Genomic DNA, 24,769 nt, shown 5'->3' on the forward strand with positions numbered 1-24,769 from the left:
GATTCATGCATAACTAAAATGGTTCTCAGAAAAGCTGAGGGCCACAGGAAACTACAATGGATACTACTGTATTAAATTACATGAATGCTTAAAGTGTGTTTTTATGCCTCTTAAAAATGCATGACTTTGCTTTTTAGACGAAACAGAATCTGATTTTAATTTTAGCCCGATAAATAAATAAATCTTTTGTTTTATGTTGGTCAAGGAGCATAATGCCCTTTTCATGTTCTTAGAATCTGAGGGAATGTTTCATGCGAAGTTATAAACTTGAACTTGGTGAAACTGCTCCCAATTACAACCCAGTTACAGTTTCCAGTTTTATTTTCTCTGTCACTAATTTATGTCCCAAGGTTACTAGAGAATTACACCCATTTCTGGAGCACACGCCCTGATGTTTGGTATACGCAGCTGAATGCAGAGGGATGTTGCTGATGATGTTGATAATTACATTTTAACTTAGTGACTCAACGGATTGGCATGAAGAGTCAGGGAGAAACCTTGAGTGAACAATGACAGCCGTGTAAAATGCGCTCTGTTGCAAAATCTAGATATTCAGCATGTCTTGTAATACTAACACAATTCTCGATACCAACCCTTCCCTTGATTTACAGGATACATTGGGCTTTACTCAGAAGTCAAAGGGCCAAGGTACTTAAAGGGACACTTAAGTCAAACAAAAAAAATGAGTTCCACTCACCTAGGGCTTCCAATAGCCCCCTGCAGCTGTCCGGTGTCCTCGCCGTCTCCCTCCGATTCTCCTGGCCCCGCCGGCAGCCACTTCCTGTTTCGGTGACAGGAGCTGACAGGCTGGGGACGCGAGTGATTCTTCGCGTTCCCAGACACATTAGCACCCTCTCTGCTGCTATATGGTATATGATATATGCTATAGCAGCATAGATAGCGCTATTGTGGCCAGGAACGCAAAGAATCACTCGCGTCCCCAGCCTGTCAGCTCCTGTCACCGAAACAGGAAGTGGCTGCCGGCGGGGCCAGGAGAATCGAAGGGAGACGGCGAGGGCACCGGACAGCTGCAGGGGGCTATTGGAAGCCCCAGGTGAGTAAAACTCATTTTTTTTTGTTTGACTTAAGTGTCCCTTTAAAGGACAACTGAAGTGAGAAGAATATGGAGGCTGTCATATTTATTTCCTTTTAAACCAGTTGCCTGGCAGCCCTGCTGATCTGTTTGGCTGCAGTAGTGTCTGAATAACACCAAAAACAAGCATGCAGCTAATCTTGTCAGATTTGACAATGTCAGAAACGCCTGATCTGCTGCATGCTCGTTCAGGGTCTATAGCTAAAAATATTAGAGGCAGAGGATGAGCAGGACAGCCAGGCAATGGGTATTGCTTTAAAAGGAAATAAATATGGCTGCCTCCATATCCCTCTCATTACAGTTGTCCTTTAACTCCCTCCCGACCGCCCAACACTGATTGGCGGCAGGAGGGTGTCGCCACCAGGACCGCCTAACCCCGATCAGCATCAAGTCCTGGGGGCGGAGATTAGCAGGGAATGGCCTCTGTTGGTGGCAAGCTCTGTAAGTAGCAAGAAAAGGAGGCAAGATTTATTTGGGTGGTAAGTTGTATGGCTGTGCGGCACACTGTTAAAGCTGCGCAGTGCTGAATTGTAAATAATGACCTGGTCACTAGGATTTTATTCTTTGAATGACTGCTAAAGATTAACTAAAGAGAATTCTACAAATAATGACTTAATTGTCTGTCTGTAGATAAAGACCTTCAGAGAGAGAAGGAAAAGCTGGAAATGGAGCTTTCCTCTTTACGTTCCATGAATGAAGACCAAAGAAGGCACATTGAGATCAGAGACCAGGCCCTAAACAATGCACAGGCCAAGGTGGTGAAGCTGGAGGAAGAAGTAAGTTTTGGGTCTTCTCAATTCATATTATTGATCCAGCAGCATATTCTATGAAAGCTTTTGAGTAAATCTGCACAGTTTTTCTTTCCCAGTAGGAGTCATACAGCTGTGTACTTTTATGCCAAGGATGATGGAATGCAAATATGTCAGAACCATTTTTATATGGACAAATAAGTTTGCACATAAGGAATTTGACTTGACCGTTGCTTGACGGACACAGACTTTATGACACAAGGACAGACAGTATAGATATTTCAAGTCAAGAACAGTATAGTGGTTAAAATAATGGCAAACAGGATGAGAAACATTAATTTCCAGTTATGTGCTGTAGTGCTTGCAAGTCCGAGCAGTTTTAAAATTCATGTTGTTCTGCATTAAGCATGACAACCTCCTTAGGGAAGATGCTGTTCCTGTGCCTGGAAGTTTTTGTTGCCACAGACCAGTATCTTTACTCCTGAAGTTGGAGTGGAAAAGGTGAGATGGGTCAGAGGCAATCTTGGTCACTCTGTTTCTGCACCTGCAGAGTTAAAAAACCTAACCCTAACCCCCTTTTTAATTATTGTTTTTAATACTGTTTTTAATACTGTTTTATAGCTACCCAGACGCTCTTTTTATTCACATTCCATATCAGGCGTAGCACTGTGTGCCTGTCAGGCTACATTTACTGCAGTGTTGTCATCCTAACACCTTAACCTCCCTGCCGTTATAAAAAAATGCTGCGCACGGCAGGGAGGGTGTTTTTTCGCATTATTTTTTTTTTTTTAGCATGTAGCTAGCCTAGCGCTAGCTACATGCTTCCCCCCTCCCTGCGGCGTCCCCCCGAATGCGCCGATCGCCGCCGGCGCATATACCCATCCGGAAATCCCGTTCTGAACGGGATTTCCAGGAGGGCTTCCCCCGTCGCCATGGCGACGGGCGCGATGACGTCACCGACGTCATCGACGTCGTGACGTCAGAGGGAGTCCCGAACCACCCCTCGACGCTGCCTGGCACTGATTGGCCAGGCAGCGCACGGGTCTCGGGGGGGGGACACCCTCTGTCGCGGCGGGTTGCGGCGAATCGGCGGGGAGCGGCGGCGATCGTAAGTTACACGCAGCTAGCAAAGTGCTAGCTGCGTGTAACAAAAAAAAAATTATGCAAATCGGCCCAGCAGGGCCTGAGGAATCCTCCGCGGCAGGTTACCCCGAGCTGAGCTCGGGATAACCGGCAGGGAGGTTAAAGGAATACTATAGGGACGTGAGGGGGAAAATGAGTTGAACTTACCCAGGGTTTCTAATGGTCCCCCGCAGACATCCTGTGCCCGCGCAGCCACTCACCGATGCTCCAGCCCCGTCTCCGGTTCACTTCTGGAATTTCAGACTTTAAAGTCTGAAAACCACTGCGCCTGCGTCGCCGTGTCCTCGCTCCCGCTTATGTCACCAGGAACGTACTGCGCAGGCACAGACCATACTGGTATTCCTTTAAGGCACTGTGACTGGATGGATGTGTGTTTAAGGGCCAGTGCACACCAAAAACCGCTAGGGGTTTTAGAAGCGTTTTTCTTGAGCAATTCTAGGCATGTTTAGAGAGATTTTCTAAACATGCCTAGCGTTTTTTGGAGCGTTTTTGTGTAGCAGATTTATATTTTGTTACAGTAAAGCTGTAACTTAACAGCTTCTGTAACAAAAATGCTTGGAAAACCACTTTCATTTGGTGTTTTTCAGAGCAGTTTTCCACTTTCCTATACTTAAAGCAGACCCAAACCAAACATTTTTTTTAATTAAAAATATTTAGTTGCACCACTCTGACACATACAAAGATAAATAAACACTCCTTCAAACCTATGAGCATTTCAGTGCATGCTTTTCACCCTTCTCTTTTCATAACTAGGGTTATACTGGGGGCAGCCATTAGCAATTCCTCCATTGCCAGACACCACTTATTCCATCATTTTGCCGGATTTTGCCCCGGCAATTTAAAAGGAAGGGAGGGGTTCCTCCAATAAATGTAAAATATTTTATATTTGTCATCGTGCAGCTGAAAAAAAGGCTGCTATTTATTATTATAATTTAGGAAATAGATTTTATTTCTGAAATCTTGTATTTTTAATTTGGGTCCACTTTAACATTGAGGCAGAAACGCCTCAGATATCTAAAAAATGCTGCAGGACCCGAGTTTGCGTGTCGGGAAAAAACGAACTGCTGTGGTGTGCACCTGCCCATTGAAATACATTAGCCAAGTGGTTTTCTACCCCCAAGCGGTTTAAAAAAAAATCGCTCAGACCCACTCTTCGTTTGCACCAGCCCTTACTGAGGTTTACATAAGGGAGAGCACAGAGAGAGCAATATATTATGTCCATCCATTGTCCAGTGAATAGGTTGCAGGTATGTAGGTATTATAGCTAGCCGCAGGCACTGATTTGCAGTATGGCCTTTTGGCTCTTCTGTAGAGCGTCATTGACCATAACTAGTGTGCAATAGTGCATGTTTGGTTGATTAAAATGTTCAAATCTGTTTTCAGTAGTTTATTTAAACGTTTGGCTGGAATGGTACACCAGAAGCTAAATGAATATTTAAAGCAGGAGCGTGTCTGTAAATCTCCCATGCCCTGCATCTCCTCATCCTACACATTCCTAGACAGGTTTACCACTTATGCTGCTTTAAGTGGCAGCGCATTCCTCAAGCTGCCAGGTCCTGTCTCCTAATGAAGTACAAGCTGAAAGCCAGATTTGACTTTAACCTCTTCAGTAGCCATCTGATGTATAGCAAAGAAACAAGATGGAGTCTGTTTAAAAAGGAAGGCTCATAGTTTCATAATTAACCCACTGGGAGTCTGGGCAATGTCTGGGGCTAGGAATTCTCTGGAGCTGAAATTGTAACATTCTTTTTTTTTCTTGCTTTATGGTCTGGAAAGCATCAAGCTCTTTCTAACATTCCACAGAGAGAGGAAGGTTTCTGCTGAAAATCCTGAGATACTCCCTTCCCTGATGTATAACTTTGTCATCCTAACTTGGCCCTTTTCAAAGAGTACGCTAGATGAATGAATAGGATATCTAGGCACAACTGCCCATATAAAGTTATCAGCGTTGGACTTCAGAACAGTGCTGTGTGTTGATAGATCTATCAGTCATTTCTCACCTAAGGAATGATAAATGGTTTACAGTTTGGTTCCGTTAGCAAGATGGCTCTAGACCAGGGTTTCTGAAACTTACCCCGCCAAAGTGATCAGTCAGGTTGGTCATTCAAAAAGCTAGAGCGCAATTGGAGATTGTTTGTTTATCGTTCCTCATTTGTGCTATTTACTGATATCTGAAAGATGAGTTGATCATCTGTCGTTTCCAAATATTTCACTTCACTGTGTGTACGTAGCTTTAAGATAATGCTATCTGCACCCTGAAAATTAACAAGCTGATAACAGGGGTACTGACTTCTACATCTGCTCAGAGAATCAGCCACAATTAACTAAATTTGATTAGTCACGTTAAAGCACAATTTGCTGGTACAGGGATAGCGGATATGTGAGTGGTGTATATTTTATGTCTTGGGTTTTGCTGTATATTTTATTTATCATGTTACTTTTGTCATTATAATTATCGATTCAGTAATTTGTACCAACTCTGTATTTTGTATATTGGTGTATACCATTTCATAGGCCCCCTGCACACTGCAAATCCGATTTTCCCTGGATGCTATCAAAAGAAAAACGCAGAAAAAACGCAGTAACAATTAAAAATCGGAATCGCCTGTAAAAATCGATTAAAAACTGCAAATCAGAATCCTATGTAGCGTGGAAGAGGCCTTAGGCAGATTGCATTTCTTCCCCCCCCCCCCCCCCCCAGGTGCTCACTCTATTTAGATTAGTGGCCTTAAGTGAAACTGATCACTGATCTGTAAAATAATGGTTTTAACAAACTTTCTACTTTATTCATGGGAAGTATTTTTGCTCTTCAGCCACAGGATATTCACATAGGGGGAGATCAATAAAGCAATGTAGTGCTTAAATCTGGCATTAATCCAACAGAGCTCAAGCTAATACTCAGGCATCAACTGATTTACAATGGCTTTTGTGTCTTTGATTGAAGTGACTTCAATCTGTGTGCCAGTTCTGTCGACATCAGTGATGGAATTTTAAGTAAGAACAGGCACATCTCTAAGAAGTGGTCCTTGGCATTTCTTGTTTTAGCCCAATCAGCAGTAGCAAGAGAGAATCATGAATCAAGGTGCCTGTTAATATCTAATCAAGCACACAATCCAACAAATATGATCATTCTCCCCTCTGGGGTATATAGCAAGTATCAAGTACATTATTTTACTACTAGACAGTATGGCCTCCTTCACATCATACGCGCTACCATGCACATCTCAGCAGCGCATATGATGTGCGACACGCAATAATGGCAGAAGTGCATAGACAGCACTTCTGCCGTTCAGATCATGTGCGCTGCACAGCAGTGTGATGCACTATCGCACCACTGCATGCATTTTCCAACCAAGCGCAGTGCTGACCCATTTATTGTAGTGAATAAGATCTGCGGTGAAGATGGCGTGCGATCGTGCGCTTGCATTCTGATCACACAGCCATTCTATGTCAATGATGTTAACGAGGTGTTAGTCTGGGCCACAAAGAACAGCTGGAAATCTCCTGCAATGACTCATAGAGAACAGCTCTGCATTGCCTGCAATGGCTGGGCCATAGAGAACAGTACTGCATCACCTGCAATGACTGGGGCATAGAGAACAGCTCTGCATTGCCTGCAGTGGCTGGGCCATAGAGAACAGCTCTGCATTGCCTGCAATGACTTGGTCATAGAGAACAACTCTGCATTGCCTGCAGTGGCTGGGCCATAAAGAAAAGTACTGCATCACCTGCTACGACTGGGCTATAGAGAACAACTGTGCACCACCTACAATGTCTACTCTAGGCTGTAGAGAAAAACTGTGCATTGCCTGCATTTACATATTGAACAGCTGTGCATCACCTGCAATCAAATGGCCATAGAGGACAGCTGTGCATCACCTGAAATCACAGGGCCATAGAGAACAGCTGTGCAGCACCTGCAGTCACAGGGCCAAAAAGAACAGCTGTGCAGTACTTGCAGTCACAGAGCCATAGAGAACAGCTGTGCATCGCCTGCAATAACGGGGCCACAAATAACAGCTGTGCAGCTCCTGCAGTCACATTGCCACAGAGAGCAGCTGTGCAGAACCTGCAGTCACAGGGCCATAGAGAGCAGCTGTGTAGCACCTGCAATCACAGGGCCATAGAAAACAGCTGTGCAGCACCTGCAATGACTGGGCCATAGAGAACAGCTGTGCAGAACCTGCAGTCACAGGGCCATAGAGAACCACTGTGCATCACCTGCAGTCACAGGGCCACAAAAAACAGCTGTGCATTGCCAGTAATGACTGGGCCATAGAGAACAGCTGTGCATTGCCTGCAAGGACTGGGTCATAGAGAACAGCTGTGCATTGCCTGCAATGACTGGGCAATAGAGAACAGCTGTGCATTGCCTGCAATGACTGGGTCATAGAGAACAACTCTGCATTGCCTGCAATGACTGGGTCATAGAGCACAGCTATCCATCATGTGCAGTCACAGAGCCATAGAGAACAGCTGTGCAGCACCTGCAGTCACGGCCACAGAGAACAGCTCTGCATTACCAGTAATGACTGGGCCATAGAGAACAGCTGAGCATTCCCAGTAATGACTGGGCCATAGAGAACAGCTGTGCATCACCTGCAATCACAGGGCCACAGAGAACAGCTGTGCATTGCCTGCAGTGGCTGGGCCATAGAGAACAGCTGTGCATCACCTGCAATGACAGGACCATAGAGAACAGCTGTGCATCCCCTGCATTCACAGGGCCACAGAGAACAGCTCTGCATTGCCAATGATGACTGGGCCATAGAGAACAGCTGTGCATTGCCTGCAATGACTGGGGCCATAGAGAACAGCTGTGCAATGCCTGCAATGACTGGAGCCATAGAGAACAGCTGTGCATTGCCTGCAATGACTGGGGCCAAAGAGAACAGCTCTGCATTGCCTGCAATGACTGGGGCCATAGAGAACAGCTCTGCATTGCCTGCAATGACTGGGGCCATACAGTACAGCTCTGCATTGCCTGCAATGACAGGGCCATAAAGAACAGCTGTGCATCACCTGCAGTCACAGGGCCACAGAGAACAGCTGTGCATCACCTGCAGTCACAAGGCCACAGAGAACAGCTGTGCATTGCCTGCAATGATTGGGCTGTACAGAACTGGGCAAAGCCGATGGCACAAGTCTGGAGCATCACTTTAGGTAGCAAGTGGAGTGTGGTCACACGTACAGTACAGGGTTAAGAGACACCGTGAAATTCCAGTGACATATTCTTGGCCATCTCTTGTGTTTTGCTGTGTTGGATGACAGTTATGACTTTGTGATGGACTGGTATTGCTTGCCAGCGTTATACCATAAGAGGTATCCTGAGCAGCCAGAATAAACATAGGGGATTCCTCTCATAGTTCTGTCAAGTGAAATCTAAAAGGGACTTTGCTTGGCAGGGACCTGGGATATACTGGATTCCTTGCATACTAGGACTGCACCATAAATGGTACAGGGAAATCATATCAGAATAGAAGTGCTCATTTCACAAGCTAGGCTCACAGTGCAGCTCGATCACAGCCTAAAGGCATTCTGCTTGTGAAGCTGATGGACTGAAGATAAATGAATATGTTTAATCCAATAATCATGATTGAGTGTAGTAAGAAATAATTACTCGCTTTTATGAGTTGAAAATCACTTTAAAGGGAAATTATGTCCTTTTGGATTCTTTTTACTTTTGATAGTACTGTAAAGGTTTTTTTTTCTTCTGAATATAGTTTTTGACGTGACCTTCAGACAGTCCCTTGTCATGCCATGTATTCACTGCCGTGTGTGCGTTCATATAAATTAAACATTAAATTGCCCTTGAAAAGAATGCTATATATATGTGTGCCTTGTGCAGAATCGTTACCCTATTCACGCTTTGTAGAGGTGAAGATGAACAATGGCTTCTGCGATACAGTTGCCTGTGCCTGCAAACACTGGCTGAAATACACATCCGATTGTATTGAAAAGCCTTGTAAGCTGACAAACATTGTCAGTGCATATCTGTAGAAATTAAAATCTCAGTAAATATCTGAACTTTGGCACCTTGAAGCCTCATACATATGTATGAAGAACGTCGCTCGCAGTGATCGGAAACCATTGGATGACATTTGGGTCTGAGTTTTGTAGAGACACTTCACTGGTTTTCAAGCTAGCGAGGTGTTCTGTTGCTACAGATGAAAGGAGGTCTGAAGGCGCTGTGCACGTTGGAGCAGGCGAGGTGAATTTGTTCTGTTGTGGATGAGGGAGGAGGTCTCATGGCGCAGTGTGATGGAGTGGCTTGGAGCAGGCGACGTGAATTGTTTTGTTCCTGTGGATGGGGGAACAGGTCTCATGGCTCAGTGTGGAGGAGGTGGAGCAGGCGGGGTGAATTGTTCTGTTGCTGTGGATGGGGCAGGAGGTCTCATGGCTCAGTGCGATGGAGTGGCTTGGAGCAGGCGGGGTGAATTGTTCTGTTGCTTTGGATGAGGGAGGAGGTCTCATGGCGCAGTGTGATGGAGTGGCTTGGAGCAGGTGGGGTGAATTGTTCTGTTGCTGTGGATAGGGGAGGAGGTCTCATGGTGCAGTGTGACAGAGTGGCTTGGAGCAGGTGGGGTGAATTGTTCTGTTGCTGTGAATGGGGGAGGAGGTCTCATGGCGCAGTGTGACAGAGTGGCTTGGAGCAGGCAGGTGAATTGTTCTGTTGCTGTGGATGGGGAAGGAGGTCTTATGGCGCAGTGTGACGGAGTGGCTTGGAGGAGGTGAGGTTAATTGTTGCTGTGAATGGCGGAGGAGGTCTCATGGCGCAGTGTGACAGAGTGGCTTGGAGCAGGCGGGGTGAATTGTTCTGTTGCTGTGGATGGGGCAGGTTTTCTCATGGCTCAGTGTGGAGGAGTGGCTTGGAGCAAGTGGGGTAAATTGTTCTGTTGCTGTGGCTGGGGAAGGAGGTCTGAAGGCGCAGTGCACTCTGGAGCAGCTTGGAGCAGACTGGGTGAATTGTTCTGTTACTATGGTGGGGGAAGGAGGTCTGAAGGCGCAGTGCACGCTGGAGCGGCTGGGAGCAGACTGGGTGAATTGTTCTGTTGCTAAGATGGGTGAAGGAGGTCTGAAGGCGCAGTGCATGCTGGAGCGGCTGGGAGCAGGCGGGGTTAATTGTTCTGTTGCTATGGTGGGGGAAGAAGGTCTGAAGGCGCAGTGCACTCTGGAGCAGCTTGGAGCAGACTGGGTGAATTGTTCTGTTGCTATGGTGGGGGAAGGAGGTCTGAAGGCGCAGTGCACGCTGGAGCGGATGGGGCAGGCAGGGTGAATTGTTCTGTTGCTAAGGTGGGGGAAAGAGGTTTGAAGGCGCAGTGCATGCTGGAGCGGCTGAGGGCAGGCAGGGTTAATTGTTCTGTTGCTATGGTGGGGGAAGGAGGTCTGATGGCGTGATGGAGCAGCTTGGAGCAGGTGGGGTGAGTTGAAGAACAGTAGGGTCAATCTGCTCTCTGTTGAGATGATCCAGCAGTTGGATCTCTCGCCAGCTTGTCGGGGGCGTGCTAGATTCTTGGCAGATGTAGCCCCGGGGGTCTTTTTGTCCAAGAACTATTTAGCGTGGCTTGCACACCTAAGCTAATTGTTCCCATACTCGGCTTGCCCGCTCTTTATCGTGCTCCATGCCAATGTTCTCCCCCCCCCCCGATAGCAACAGAATACTTACCAGCTTATAGGTCACACTCGGGTGGAGACTTAACGGTTTAACGCACAATTCATGCGGACAACAGTAATTGTGTGTATGCATGCATCTTTAGTGCAGTGTGCATGCAGGGAAGCAATTCTCTCCTGCGTCCCAAAACCTCTTCATTACAATAAATAACTCTTGGTTTCATTGAAAGCAGCAGATTTGGAATATAAGTATGTATCATTTTCCTTATAGTTCTTATAATTAATATCTGAAGGTTTTTCCAATAAAAACGGCTTCTGTTGTGGCTGAGATACCATCAGCTGTACAAGGAAGGTAGAAGGTATTTGCATTCTTTTTGCCAGTGAGTATAGAAGGGTTAAGTAACTCTCAACACTATAAAATGCAGCCAGACTGGTGTAGCGCTACCTTACCTCCCAAAGACACAGGCATGGACAGGTCTCCTAAATGATGGGATCATCCACCTGCTGTTCTGGGAATATTGTGTGCAAGTCTGGAACATAATTAAGTCTTTGCTAGGAAATTCTTCACATGGATCTTAGAGGTTTTCAATGCTAATTTTACAGCTCTCTGTAGTTTGAATGGGTTTAAAACAAAAAAAAAGTACCTGGTTCATCATTGATGAAGAAAAATCTGTTGTATGGCTTGTGGTCTTTTTAACATTTATGTTAATTATATGTAGATTGAACTTAGACCAATAAAAATGGACAGGAAGTTATTCTTATTGGTCCAATGTTAAGCTGCATATAATTTACATGAAATTGAATGTTAGAAGAAATAATTTACATCTCATTGATCATCTCTGCTAAGGACAGCTTTAGTAGAGGTAAGGCAGGTACACATGCTAGAGTGTTCTTGGCTGAGGTGGCTGGTCTGGTGAAACTAGTGTCTACAGCCATCTACCCTCTCCTTCCCCCACCCCCGATGTATCGCAGAGAGATCCAGAGTGCCAGCTCTTTTCAGCAGGTGATCAGATTTGTGTGTGTATACGCACCTTTACACAGCCAAGAATAACTGGAGTTCTCTTCAAGCCAGTCAGGCTTGAACCAAACCTGGAGATTTTAAACTGATTTTTAATACTGACAGTACAGCAAAGTAATTGTGAGACCTTATAAATCTTAGAAAAAATATAAAGAGTTCCTTGGAGAAAAAAGTCATACAAAATTGGATGACTATGGATGGTGTGACTGGCCAGTTGTTACCGATAAGGTCTCATGATATTTCTGTATGTTCTTTCCTCTTGTAGCTGAAGAGAAAGCAGGTTTATGTGGAGAAAGTGGAGAAGATGCAGCAGGCGTTGGCACAGCTCCAGGCTGCCTGTGAGAAGAGAGAACAACTGGAACACAGACTGCGCACCCGGCTAGAGAGAGAACTGGAATCTCTGCGCATGCAGCAGGTAATCCCAGTGCCCCTTACAAGAAACACTCATTCAGGGACACAGATTGGCCATCAGGGCTCTGGGGGCATACATTTTTCTCTTGTGATTGTAGACTTTTGTTCTTGAAGATGACAAAACTGGTCACACAGTGGCTGCACCTGCCAGTGAGTTTGCTCCACATATACCCAGTTTCTTGAGCTCTAAACACATTTAGGCCTCTTTCACAGTAGGACATTGCGTTTTGATGCAACATTAAAGTCGCAACACAATGCCCCAAAAAATTTGCAAAGCAACTTAATGCCCCGTTACGGTCGCATACAGTAGAGCATCCAGGCAATGAAAAGTATGTTTCCAAGTCATTACTGCGCATGTGCAAACAGTCCAACGCAGCTAATAACGTGTATAACGCACTGCATGCAGCACTTTCACTTAAAGGGACTCCGAGCTCAGACTAAAAATAAAATTTGAACTTACCCGGGGCTTTCTCCATCCCAGCCCTGGTCGGGACGTCCCACGCCGGCCTCCTGGCTCTTCTCCCGGCGCCTGTCCGCATAGCGCGTACAGGCCGGTCCCCCGGGCGACACTGGCGAGTGTCGGGCCTTCTCCTTCCCTATACGTCACGAATGACGTCACACGCCGGCCGCCGCGCGTCATGACGGCGGCCGGCTGACAGCACGGCGCATGTGCGATTAAACCGTGCATGCGCCGTGCTGTCGCGCCGGCCGCCGTCATGACGCGCGGCAGCCGGCGTGTGACGTCATTCGTGCCGTATAAGGAAGGAGAAGGCCCGACACTAGCCAGTGTCGCCTGGGGGACCGGCCTGTACGCGCTATGCGGACAGCCGCCGGGAGAAGAGCCAGGAGGTCGGCGTGGGACTTCCCGACCAGGGCTGGGATGGAGAAAGCCCCGGGTAAGTTCAAATTTTATTTTTAGTCTGAGCTCGGAGTCACTTTAACGTGCAGCATTAGTCACGAACGCAACGTGTGCACTGTGAATGGCGCATTGATTTTTCATTGCAGTGAGTTATTCTGCGTTAAATGTTGTTTTAACGTGCGACTTTAACGTCACACTGTGAAAGGGGCCTAAGGGTTGGTAACTGCATACAGAATAGCCCTCATCCCAGCATGCATCTTGTACACATGGCTCCCTGCTAGCTAACCCACCATGCCTTTACCTTTTGGTTCCTGCAGTACCCTGCCTCAGGGTTCATTAGTCTCACCCAGACCCTGTTAGTCATGTAATGGATCAAGTGTGATGTGAGCTTATCCCCACTCCACTGTAAACTCTGTTCCATACCTGTTAAATTTGGACATACGGAGCCTTATCAAATTCCTCTAAAAGTTGTGCTGTGGGTAGATGACTAAGTACACTTAGAATACAGGAGCGCTGCTTGGCCCAGGCAATCTAGTCAGCCGCTTGGGGCCTCACCAAAAGCAGGTGCATGCCATGCTATTTATGTGCTGCTTGGGGCCACAAAAACCTTAGCAGCACCCTTGGAATACAGATACATGAACTTTCTGCCACAAGGCTTGCAGCTGTGTTCAGTCTTACATAGTTATTTGGGTTGAAAAAATACATACGTCCATTGAGTTCAACCAGAGATCTTGTGATCCACACACACCTGCAACCCTGTTTAGTCATGCAGGTTACACTAATATTGTCATAAGTTTGTTTTACATCCCTGGTCACTGAATAATGTGTACAAATGGGAAGTTACTTCTGTCTGCCTATGCAGTGTGGCAGAAGTGTGTAAACAGATCTACTAGGCACTCAGGGTATCTAGAGGTTTCCCCAGAGTCTTCCTTTATAGTAAAATAAGCCAATTTCCTGACATAAGTAATAGAAATAGCCAGGGGCGTAGCAATAGGGGGTGCAGAGGTAGCGACCGCATCGGGGCCCTTGGGCCAGAGGGGCCCCGAAGGTCCCTCCCTCAACCACAGTATTAGCTCTCTATTGGTCCTGTGCTCATAATAATCACTTCTATAGATACTTTGAATAGTGGTAATCATTACCACACTGTTCCCCATCCCCTTCTTGCTCCTCTGACACTGTAGTTGCCATTGGCAGGTTTTGGTGCACCGCATCAATTGTCATGTAAAGAGTGCTTGGGGGGCCCCATGTAAAACTTGCATCGGTGCCCACAGCTCCTTAGCTACGCCACTGGAAATAGCTGTTCGATGATCGTTTTTACACCCTTTCTGGAGTTACTGTTTAAGGCATTTATTGAAAAAAGTCCTGTAACATTTATACAAGCATACAGATACTGTGAGTGACGTTTATGAGGTCTGAAAATAAAGCTTTGAAGAGTGAAGATTTTCATGAGAGGGGATTTGTGAATGTAGGCTAGTGAACTAATTCAGCCCTTCAGCGAAATAGGGTGTGATGCCATCAGGAATACAGCTTAGTGTGGCTTGTTAAATGTGTCTTTACATATAACACACCTTTCCCATGCCAGGTGATGCTTGCCACATATCATTCCCAGCATGCTCATGGGGCTTTACACACAGCGTCCTTTGCTAGAGCATTTATAAATGTCCCCTTTGTACAGGCTCATTAGCATAATCTATGCACACACACACACACACGCATTAAAAATACACTGGCCGCCCGGCAGACGCCCCAGAAATAGCCTTTGCAAATTTAGTCCTTTCTTTGGTCCTACTAAAGTGCTGTGTGTGCACATTGCTGGGGGAATATTTGCACAGTCAGGTCATTACACACCCCCAGCCTTCTAAGAGTTCTGAAAAAAATAAAATGGAAGAGGTGAACTGTGGTCAGCAACTCCTGTGGAGAGTCAGCAAAACAATCGCCTTGTTTGTGAACTGTATCTAGAAGTAAAACTTCATCAAGCTCCCTTCAAGCTATTGCTTCGGGGTCTGTCCTTGTCTATGGAGTACACTGTACAGTATGTTGTGTCTAGCTCACATGCTGAGAGGAATTTATATTTACAGACTCTTCTTAATTCTCTGTAAAAAATCAATACCCTCAGTTAAGATCCATAATTACTGGTACAAAGGCTTTTTCATATTTTATTTTAGATGGGTCTCCTTGGTTTTATGTGTAGAGATGGCCACAAGCTGTATTTGTATAAAAGCAAAGAACAAATCTGCAGGCACTACGGTATCGGGTTCAATATGGAGGCTTCGAGGGCTATCTTTTGTTGGGGTATATTCACCTCTGTCTGCTCAGGATATTAAAATAAACATAAGTCTACAGCTGAAGATAAATCTATCCGCCACTACTAGGTTGTCTTCTCCATTAAAAAGCTTTATTGTGACAGGCTTCTTTAAATACCTTTACAGACATAGAAAATATTTCACTATTGCAGCATTTTCAACATGATTAAAATATACCCTCAGATGCGGTCAAGCTGTGGAGCAGTGTGGTATCAGTGGTCCACCTTACGACCGTTTCGCTCAAACGAGCATCTTCGGAGGCTCTGTGTGCCTAGTAGTGCTGGATATATTTATTTTCAGCTAGAGACAAGCTGTATTAGGCCTGGTGCCCAAAGCAGCGCTTGTAACCACACTTTGGAATTGCCGTTGAGTCCAAAAGTGCTTGGCTAATAAAAAGCAATTAGGGTGATTCCGCAGGTGCAATTGCCCCAAATCGTAATTGCAAAACTGCTGTAGGACCTGCAGTTTTTACGGGCAGATTGTCATTGCTTCTGACAATGGTGTTCTAAAAATAGATTTGATTACCCGAATAGGAAAAGCTGCTTGTATGGGTCCTGGGCCTCATTGGATGTGTCACTTTTCTGATTGGTGCAGCGGATACACCTCCAGATTGGCAGTGCTGCCTGCACCATGCAGATTATTACGCATGCTGGAAGAGGAGCACTAAAAGAAAATTGCTGTATATTCAGTACTTTACAGACAGCATAAAAAAGTACTGTTTTGATTTTATGCACGGGACAAAAAATGCTATTAGGGTATCAAGGTCCTTACAGCCAACTGATGTGGAAAGATAGTTTTTAATAACATTAAGTTAAAAAAATGACTTCTGTTCCCTGATATGTTACAGCAGATGCTTTTCACAAAAAGTGGAATTTAAGAATAAAATAAGAAAAAGTAGTAAGCATGGAGACTTACCTCCTATTTGTTCATGATTACCGGCATATGAAGAAATAGTTTTACCTGGCAGCAAGACATGCTTTCATACCAAACACACTCTGTTTGTTTTCATATGCTGGTAATTGTGAACACACAGGCTTCCCCTGCTTACTCTCACTTTTTATATTGTCATTGTTTTATTTTTCTCTGCCTCCCCATCCAACCACTATAGTTACACTATATCTTGGGGGTAGTGTTTTTTTCTTTTTTCAACTGTTTCCCTTTTTCTGGAGGGTAGCTGTCAACCAGAAGCTCAAGTGGAGATAAGTGAATTTCTTCACCTGCAATGCCAGTGATTACCTTGGCGGTAACCCTCTTTTGTGAGTTGTATGCTATATCAGTGCCTGGGTAAGGTCTGCTCCACCCAAGGCAAAGCTGGAGAAGTGCAATTCCCGCTAACATCAAATGGGCAGACATAGTATGTGTTGCTGTGTTATAAGATTCAGCACATGCTGGGGTTAGGAGAAGATGCAGCACTCGCTAACATTATAAAAAGGCAGAGGAGGTGAGAGTAGGTTAAGCTGGGGATGGGATGGGTTGAGATTAGTGTAAGGGAAGGTGGGAGGGTTGGTGATTGCTGTATGCTGTACACATAGTGTAAATACACATTCTCACTAAGAAGCACAAACCTACATACATAGAGAACACACAGAGCCACATCACACTGTACACACACATACACTAATACACTACATTTATACACACACATACTAAAGAGACAGGCACACTGTGCACACATACACACACAGACACATTCTACACTTACATACATAATACAGTCAATTAGAGTACAGACACACTAGTAGAGACAGACTTACAGCACACTGCACATACAGTGGAGAGACATACACTAGAGAGACAGAGTCAGGCATAGCACATTGTACACTACACACACAGACACACACTAGAGTAACAAACCCACAGTACATTGTAAACACACAATGGAGACGCATACAACATATAGACATATGCACAACACACTGTGCACATTCTCACATATACACATACATACATTAATCACACACGCAATACAGTCTTACACACACTAGAGAGTGAGACCCACAAAACACTACACATTCAGTGGAGACACACACACACTAGAAAGTCAGACCCACAGCACACTGTACATTCAGTGGAGACACATACACTAGAGAGTCAGACCAACAGCACCCTGTACACATTCAGTGGAGACACACACACACACACACACACACACACACTAGAGAGTCAGACCCACAGCACACTGTACACATTCAGTGGACACACACACACACACACACACACACACACACACACACACACACACACACACACACTAGAGAGTCAGACCCACAGCACACTGTACACATTCAGTGGAGACACACACACACACACACACACACACACACACACTAGAGAGTCAGACCCACAGCACACTGTACACATTCAGTGGAGACATATACACTAGAGAGTCAGACCAACAGTACACTGTACACATTCAGTGGAGACATATACACTAGAGAGTCAGACCAACAGTACACTACACATTCAGTGGAGAGACACACACTAGAGAATCAGAACTACAGCCCACTATATTATACACATTCAATGGAGACACATACACTAGAGAGTCAGACACACAACTGGTAGCGAGGGGAATTCTCCCAGATGGTTAACATAGACTGCAGAAAACAAACTCCAAAACACATTTTAACAAATTTCCACCTATTTTAAAACTAAAGCATTACTTTTCCTGGAGTTGTGATTTAATATTGTTTGGCATGAGTATTAGCATACTTATCCAAAGGGAAAATGATCGTGAGTTGTGTTAGATGCCAAAAATCCAGCAAGGCAAAGACATTTTAATTTGTCCCTACATAACTTCTGATGCTGGTTTCCATAGTGATGCGTTTTATCAATTTGATGCTGGAACCTGGTCACTGTGGGAGCAAGGATTACCACTAATGTAGGTTGGAAATGATGCAGTCATGAACGTTGGCAGTCTTTCTCTCCTGAGCACTGACACTAGCATGATTTTGCATATTTGCTAGTACCAGAGAATAACACTATGCATGTGCTAGGCCCACATTTTGGTAGTGGTAATTACATCAAAGCAATTTATATTTTTCACTGAAGGTTTTGTAGATCTTCAAGCTTATGAATTCTGAATCCATTTTCAACTAGTATCTTACTGTCTGTTGCTCTTTTGGTCTTAGTGCTGCATTTCACACTGTGGTAATGCAGCACAGTAATTGCACTTAATCGCAAAGTACACAATTGCAATTGTCACCCTTCAGGGATCGGGAAATGATCCCTCAGACGACCAGGTACTGTACATCTCTAGCATTCAGACTAGCGATGCATTCTGTTGCTATTGAGGGTAGCTGAGGAATCTGCGCACAACAGAGCAGCTTCCCGTGGTTAGGGGGGGCAAAAATAACATTGGGATTGGGCATGCTCAGGCATTGGGGGTCATTTGGGATCTAATATGTGGGATCCTTAAAGAGACACTGAAGCGGGAAAAAAATGATGATATTATGATTTGTATGTGTAGTACAGCTAAGAAAAAAAACATTAAGATCAGATACATCAGTCTAATTGTTTCCAGTGCAGGAAGAGTTGAGAAACTCCAGTTGTTATCTCTATGCAAAAAAGCTATTAAGCTCTCCGACCAACTTAGTCGTGGAGAGGGCTGTTATCTGACTTTTATTATCTGAACTGTAATTGAACTGTTTACTTTTCCTCTGCTAGAGGAGAGTTCATTACTTCACAGACTGCTCTGAAAGACTCATTTTGAATGCTGAGTGTTGTGTAATCTGGACATATTATAGAGTAATGCAATGTTAGAAAAACACTATATACCTGAAAATAAAAATATGAGAATATTTTCTTTGCTGCTAATCTTCTAGTAATTATTCATAGTACACAACCAATTCATTATATGATATATTTTTTTTCGCTTCAGTGTTTCTTTAAAATGTTGCCTGTATGTTGTACACACATTAAAATGGCCAATAATCATTGGCTGAAGCGGTCATTATTGGCAGTACAAGCAAACTGCAGCGAGTCCCTGTGGAATAGGCCTAGTCAGGTCTATGTTGCCGGTGCACAATCCCTCTGTGGGTCACCACTCCACACACGGTTCAATGTAGTAAATACGAAGGAGGCACTCAATTGGCTTCAAACTTGCGTTTTATCAAATCCCAGTAATACACGACATGTTTCGGGGCATATCCCCTTCATCAGGGTACACCTGATGAAGGGGATATGCCCCGAAACATGTCGTGTATTACTGGGATTTGATAAAACGCAAGTTTGAAGCCAATTGAGTGCCTCCTTCGTATTTACTACATTATTGGCAGTACATACCTTAAGTGAGACTGGACATGGTGCTTTCATTTTTGTAGGTATTCTGTTACGGGTAAACATCAGCTTCTAAAGTGTCACATACCTTTTTACTTTCTTCTATACTGTACTTTTTGATTGTATTTAATGTAAGTTTGAATGGTTATAGTGAAATGACATGGAACTCACAACATACATCTTCATTTTTGCAGCGCCAGGGGAATTCCCAGAGCAGCAGTGTTTCGGAGTACAATGCTGCAGCTCTCATGGAGCTACTCCGAGAGAAGGAGGAGCGAGTGTTGGCTTTGGAGGCAGACATGACCAAGTGGGAGCAAAAGTACTTGGAGGAAAGTGTTATGAGGCAGTTTGCTTTGGATGCAGCTGCCACTGTGGCTGCTCAGAGGTGAGTAAGGGCATGTTCTACCTTTTCTCAAGATGCAATTGCTGGTTATCTTTACCTCCACGGAGAAAACCTTGGCTTTAATGTGGACCCTGCTGGTCTGCAGGAAAGGAAGTGAAAAATTACAGCTTGACAGTTTTTGACTTCAATTTCTGTGAAGGAATTGCCTGCATGGCTCTGCCCAGTGCACTTAGCTCAAGCTCTGACACTGTTCATTGCTTTGTCTCCCTATCTGTCTGAAGCCGTACCTCCCTACTAGACTACCATGATAGGCTGTTATTCTGCAGGAAGGAAAGGATTCGGCTAACAAATGCATGCCCATCTAACTAAAGAGAAAGAGTTTCAAACTGGTTGGAAGTGAGTCCTGATTCAGTATACTTTTTTTCCCCTGATTTTTCTCTAGCACATGGTTTTACACTTTATCGATAAAATATCTTTTCAGCCCCTGGTAAGGAAAAATTATTAAAAATAAGTGGTTTAAAATGAAAACAGGTTTGGTATTACTTTTCTTACTTACTTTTTATTACTTATTATTATCCCTTTCCAAGTTCTAAAAGTTTATCTTGTATGTAAGGTGAGAAAAATCTCCTGGTAGAAAACTCGGGAAGAAAAGGATTTTTGAATCCTTATTTTAGCACATCTCTATTAACCTTAGTCTAGTGTAAATATTTATATCATAATATTTTCACACCTGCCTAAGTCCACCATTGAAGATAGAGTAAATTAAAGTGTTGGACAGCACAGTGGCGTAGTGGTTTGCGCTCTCTTTTTGCTTTCTAATTCCAGCCATGGCACTATCTGCACGGAGTTTGTATGTTCTCCCTATTTCTGCTTAGGTTTCCTCTGGGCACTCCGGTTTCCTCCCGCATCGCAAAAACATACCGATAAGTTAATTGTCTTTCCCACTTAAATTGGCCCTAGACTACGATACATACACTACACGATACATACATAGACGTAGGACTATAGTAGAGATTAGATTGTAAGCCCCTCTGAGGGACAGTTAAACGTGGCAATATACTCTGTACAGCGCTGTAGAAGATGATGGCGCTATATAAATACTAAAGAATAACTATGTGGCAAAACAAATCAGTTCCACTCTAAAAGGAATCCATTCCTACCACACACTGCACATCGACTATCATTAGATTCAAGAATGTAATCTATTGAAAATAGATTGAACCACAGTGTTGCACTGTTTAATGCAGTGCAATGCTATGGGCCGGCGATCTACAGCCGCTGCTGCCCTGTCCCCAATCAACCTAAATCTTCTGTCCTGTATGATCAATACTTAACTGAAAATCTGTCAATCAGACATTTTGGGGGAATAGATTCCCTGCAGACCGAACTAATCTGCAGGGAATTGAATGGGAAAATCGTTAAGTGTATGAGCACCTTAATTTAGTTATACCCGTTGAGGCAAATGAGCAATCCCTTTCTGATCGGAATCTGATCAGAGGGAAGCGGATTCCAACATCACACAGCACATCCATATTCAATAAATTTTAGCAGGAAATCTATAGCAAATCGATTGAACCGTTGGGTTGCAGTGCTCAATGCAAGACTATGTCCCATTGATCAACCACTGCTTCTTCCCCACCTTCGATCAACGGACATCTTCTGTCGGATCCAAAGTTTTGAAAGTTTCGATTGGATATGTTGGGGCAATAGATGTTTGTCAGATTTGATCAGGGTGATTAAATCTGCTGAGAGTGTAATGGGAAAATCGGTAACTGTATGGCCACCTTTAGCTGTGAAGTAATAAAGGGGCTTAAATGGCATTCAAAACAAACAAAAATAAATATACCTGAACTTTATTTTTTTTTATAAGATTTTTATTTGAAGTGCACAGTCTTTAAAGCAGTCAGTCATTTCGATTGACTTCTTGATCACTGAGTAATCAGGAAGAAATGCTAAAACTGCGTACTCATATTTGCAACAGCTACTCCAAACTGCAAAGCATATTTTTTTGTGGGCTCCAACTTCAATTGTCTGTTGGCTTTTTCTCATGTTGCAACATTTAGAGGATTACTTGATTTTAGCCAGTATGTCTGATCATACTAGGGTTGATAAACAGCATTTTAGTAAGAGGGATTTTTGGTCCATTTAGTCCCTTACACACTCCCATGAGTTCTGGTTCACCATGAGCTTGCTGGGCAATCTGTAACAATTGGTCTGCAGAACAATTCACCTCCAATCAACAGACAATATGAGTGCTTTGATTGGATCTGTGAATTTAAGCTCATCTGTACAAAGGTCGAATGCTAAGCCAAGTGTGGTATTTGCGAAGTGCATGTGCTTTTGCTGGCAGCCCCAAGTTCTTGGATTGCTGATGTAGTGAGAAACTGACGAACACAGTGATGGCTCTGCAGAGTGCTGTGAATGTCCTCCTTATCTTATCTACTGCTGGCGTGCCCTCCTCAGGCCTGTGCGTTGGAATTTACTAGTTATTTCAGGGACATGACTGTTTGAAGAGCTGAACCTTGTAAAATTGCATATCTGGGTAGCGAGCCAGCTGGTGTAAGCACATTGCTTAACTACTTAGGTGACACATACATGAATTTTTCTTACAGGTCCACATATTTAATTACATATTTTCATTGGATTATATTTCATATTTAGCAAAATATTTAACATAATGAAGTCCTAATAAAAACAAAGGTCCTCTCAATCATGTTATATTGTAATGTTTTATTGGTTTATTGATATGGAGAGACCACTCCTAATTTCATCTGTTACGATTGCAGAGGGGTTGCTGGCAGCAGACGTATGTGATCCAGGCTTCATTCCTTTTGTTGTGCTTTAGGGAGTACAACGCTAGTGCTGCAGTGATAAGATTAACATTAGATCAGGTGTCCACAAGACCAGATCTAAAGACTGCGGTGCACCTGGCCCAGTGCATGGGAGCAGCTGACTGGTGGCAAATCCACCCCCTTAAAGTGTACCTGAGACGACTTGTGACATGATGAGATAAACATGTGTATGTACAGTGCAAAACATGTTAATAACCAGGCTGTTTTACTTTGCTGCCTGAAATAGTTAATTTTCAGGCATGCAAGTGACAACTTCTGTCTTGTCGGTATCTTGTCAGAATATATTAAGCCTCACTGATAAGTAAATTACATTCATAAAAGTTTTTCTAACAGAATACAACTTCTGAGGGCAAAAGAGAGATAGAAAAAGGTCAATAGTTCATGTATTTTAACTCTGGGACACTTAAAGGGAACCTTAACTGAAAAATTAAAAAAAAAAGTTTCACTTACCTGGGGCTTCCCCCAGCCTGCTGCGGACGTCCTGTACCCGCAAAATCTCAAACTGATCCTCCGGTTCTCCGGAGGCAGCTACTTTGGATTTCAGTAGTGCGTCTGCGCGGCTTTGGCTGTGCGCCTACTCGATCGCTCGCACGCATACTGCGACTGTGCTAGATGGCAGAAGTGCGATTATGTACGTGCGCCGCCAGAGGTGCACTGGCCGGCGACTGGTCAGTCGCTGATATCTAAACTAGCTGCCTGTGGGGGGACCGGAATATCAGTTTGAGACGGCGAGGGCACAGAACATCTGCAGGAGGCTGGGGAAGCCCCTGGTAAGTGAAACTTTTTTTTTTTAATCTTTCAGTTAAGGTTCCCTTTAATAGACTGCCATTGAGCAGAGACAATAAAACATTAAATCTGCTTTGTAAATGCTTAAATATAAAATTAAACCATGGGGTACCTTTAAAGAGACTCTGTAACAACAAAAAGATCCCCTGGGGGGTACTCACCTTGGGTGGGGGAAGCCTCCAAATCCTAATGAGGCTTCCCACGCCGTCCTCTGTCCCACGGGGGTCTCGCCGCAGCCCTCCGAACAGCCGGAGACTGTGCCGACTGTCAGTTCAATATTTACCTTTGCTGGCTCCAGCGGGGGCGCTGTGGCGACTTTCGGCACGGAAATAGACGGAAATACCCGATCTGCGTCGGGTCCGCTTTACTGCGCAGGCGCCGGAAACTTGCGCCTGCGCAGTAGAGCAGACCCGACGGCGATCGGGTATTTCCGCCTACTTCGGCGCCGACAGCCATCAGAGCGCCTGCGCAGGAGCCAGGAAGGTAAATATTGCGTCACGGCTGTACGGAGGGCTACAGCGAGACCCCCGAGGGACGCAGGACGGCGTGGGAAGCCTCATTAGGATCCTGAATCAATCGATGTACAGAGGCGCCAGTAGGATAAAAGATACTAAAAGGTTTAAAATGACTAGGTGGTGGCGGTGGACCAGCCGACCCAATATAGACACGATGCTGTCAATTAAAGTCAACAAGAATTTATTCACATACTCCAAAAAACATACTGCGACGCGTTTCACGGGCATACAAAACCCGCTTCTTCAGGCATTAAACGATAGGAGTATCACACAGCTATATGTCCTGAGTAGGCTTGGCACCTCTGAGGTGCCAAGCCTACTCAGGACATATAGCTGTGTGATACTCCTATCGTTTAATGCCTGAAGAAGCGGGTTTTGTATGCCCGTGAAACGCGTCGCAGTATGTTTTTTGGAGTATGTGAATAAATTCTTGTTGACTTTAATTGACAGCATCGTGTCTATATTGGGTCGGCTGGTCCACCGCCACCACCTAGTCATTTTAAACCTTTTAGTATCTTTTATCCTACTGGCGCCTCTGTACATCGATTGATCCAGTGAACCACCCTTGGTGGATGGGTGATATACCCTTTTTTCCTCTATCACGGAGAGCGACATCTTATTCCTGAGTGGGGACAGGCTTATACTCCCCACCTGCCTATACAGTGGTTGCCTTAGCGGTAACCCGTGTTTGTAAGTATAATACTTACCTTTCATTGTTTTCCATTTGGGCTAATACCTACTACACTATATTGGGCTCTCGGTTTGTCTGTTTATATCATTAGGATCCTGAGGCTTTCCCCACCCAAGA

General features: G+C 44.5%; 1 protein-coding gene across 1 annotated transcript in view; it reads left to right on the forward strand.

Annotated features, from left to right (window-relative positions):
* AMOT (angiomotin) overlaps window positions 1-24,769 on the forward strand; it is a 111,197-nt gene that overhangs the window by 75,002 nt on the left and 11,426 nt on the right. The window contains exons 7-9 of the mRNA XM_068251107.1: window positions 1,724-1,869; window positions 11,880-12,029; window positions 19,660-19,850. Coding sequence (XP_068107208.1) covers window positions 1,724-1,869; window positions 11,880-12,029; window positions 19,660-19,850 — 487 coding nt within the window. The remainder of the gene's footprint in view (window positions 1-1,723; window positions 1,870-11,879; window positions 12,030-19,659; window positions 19,851-24,769) is intronic.

The sequence above is a fragment of the Hyperolius riggenbachi genome, chromosome 8, assembly GCF_040937935.1.
Source record: "Hyperolius riggenbachi isolate aHypRig1 chromosome 8, aHypRig1.pri, whole genome shotgun sequence".
Classification (NCBI taxonomy): domain Eukaryota; kingdom Metazoa; phylum Chordata; class Amphibia; order Anura; family Hyperoliidae; genus Hyperolius; species Hyperolius riggenbachi.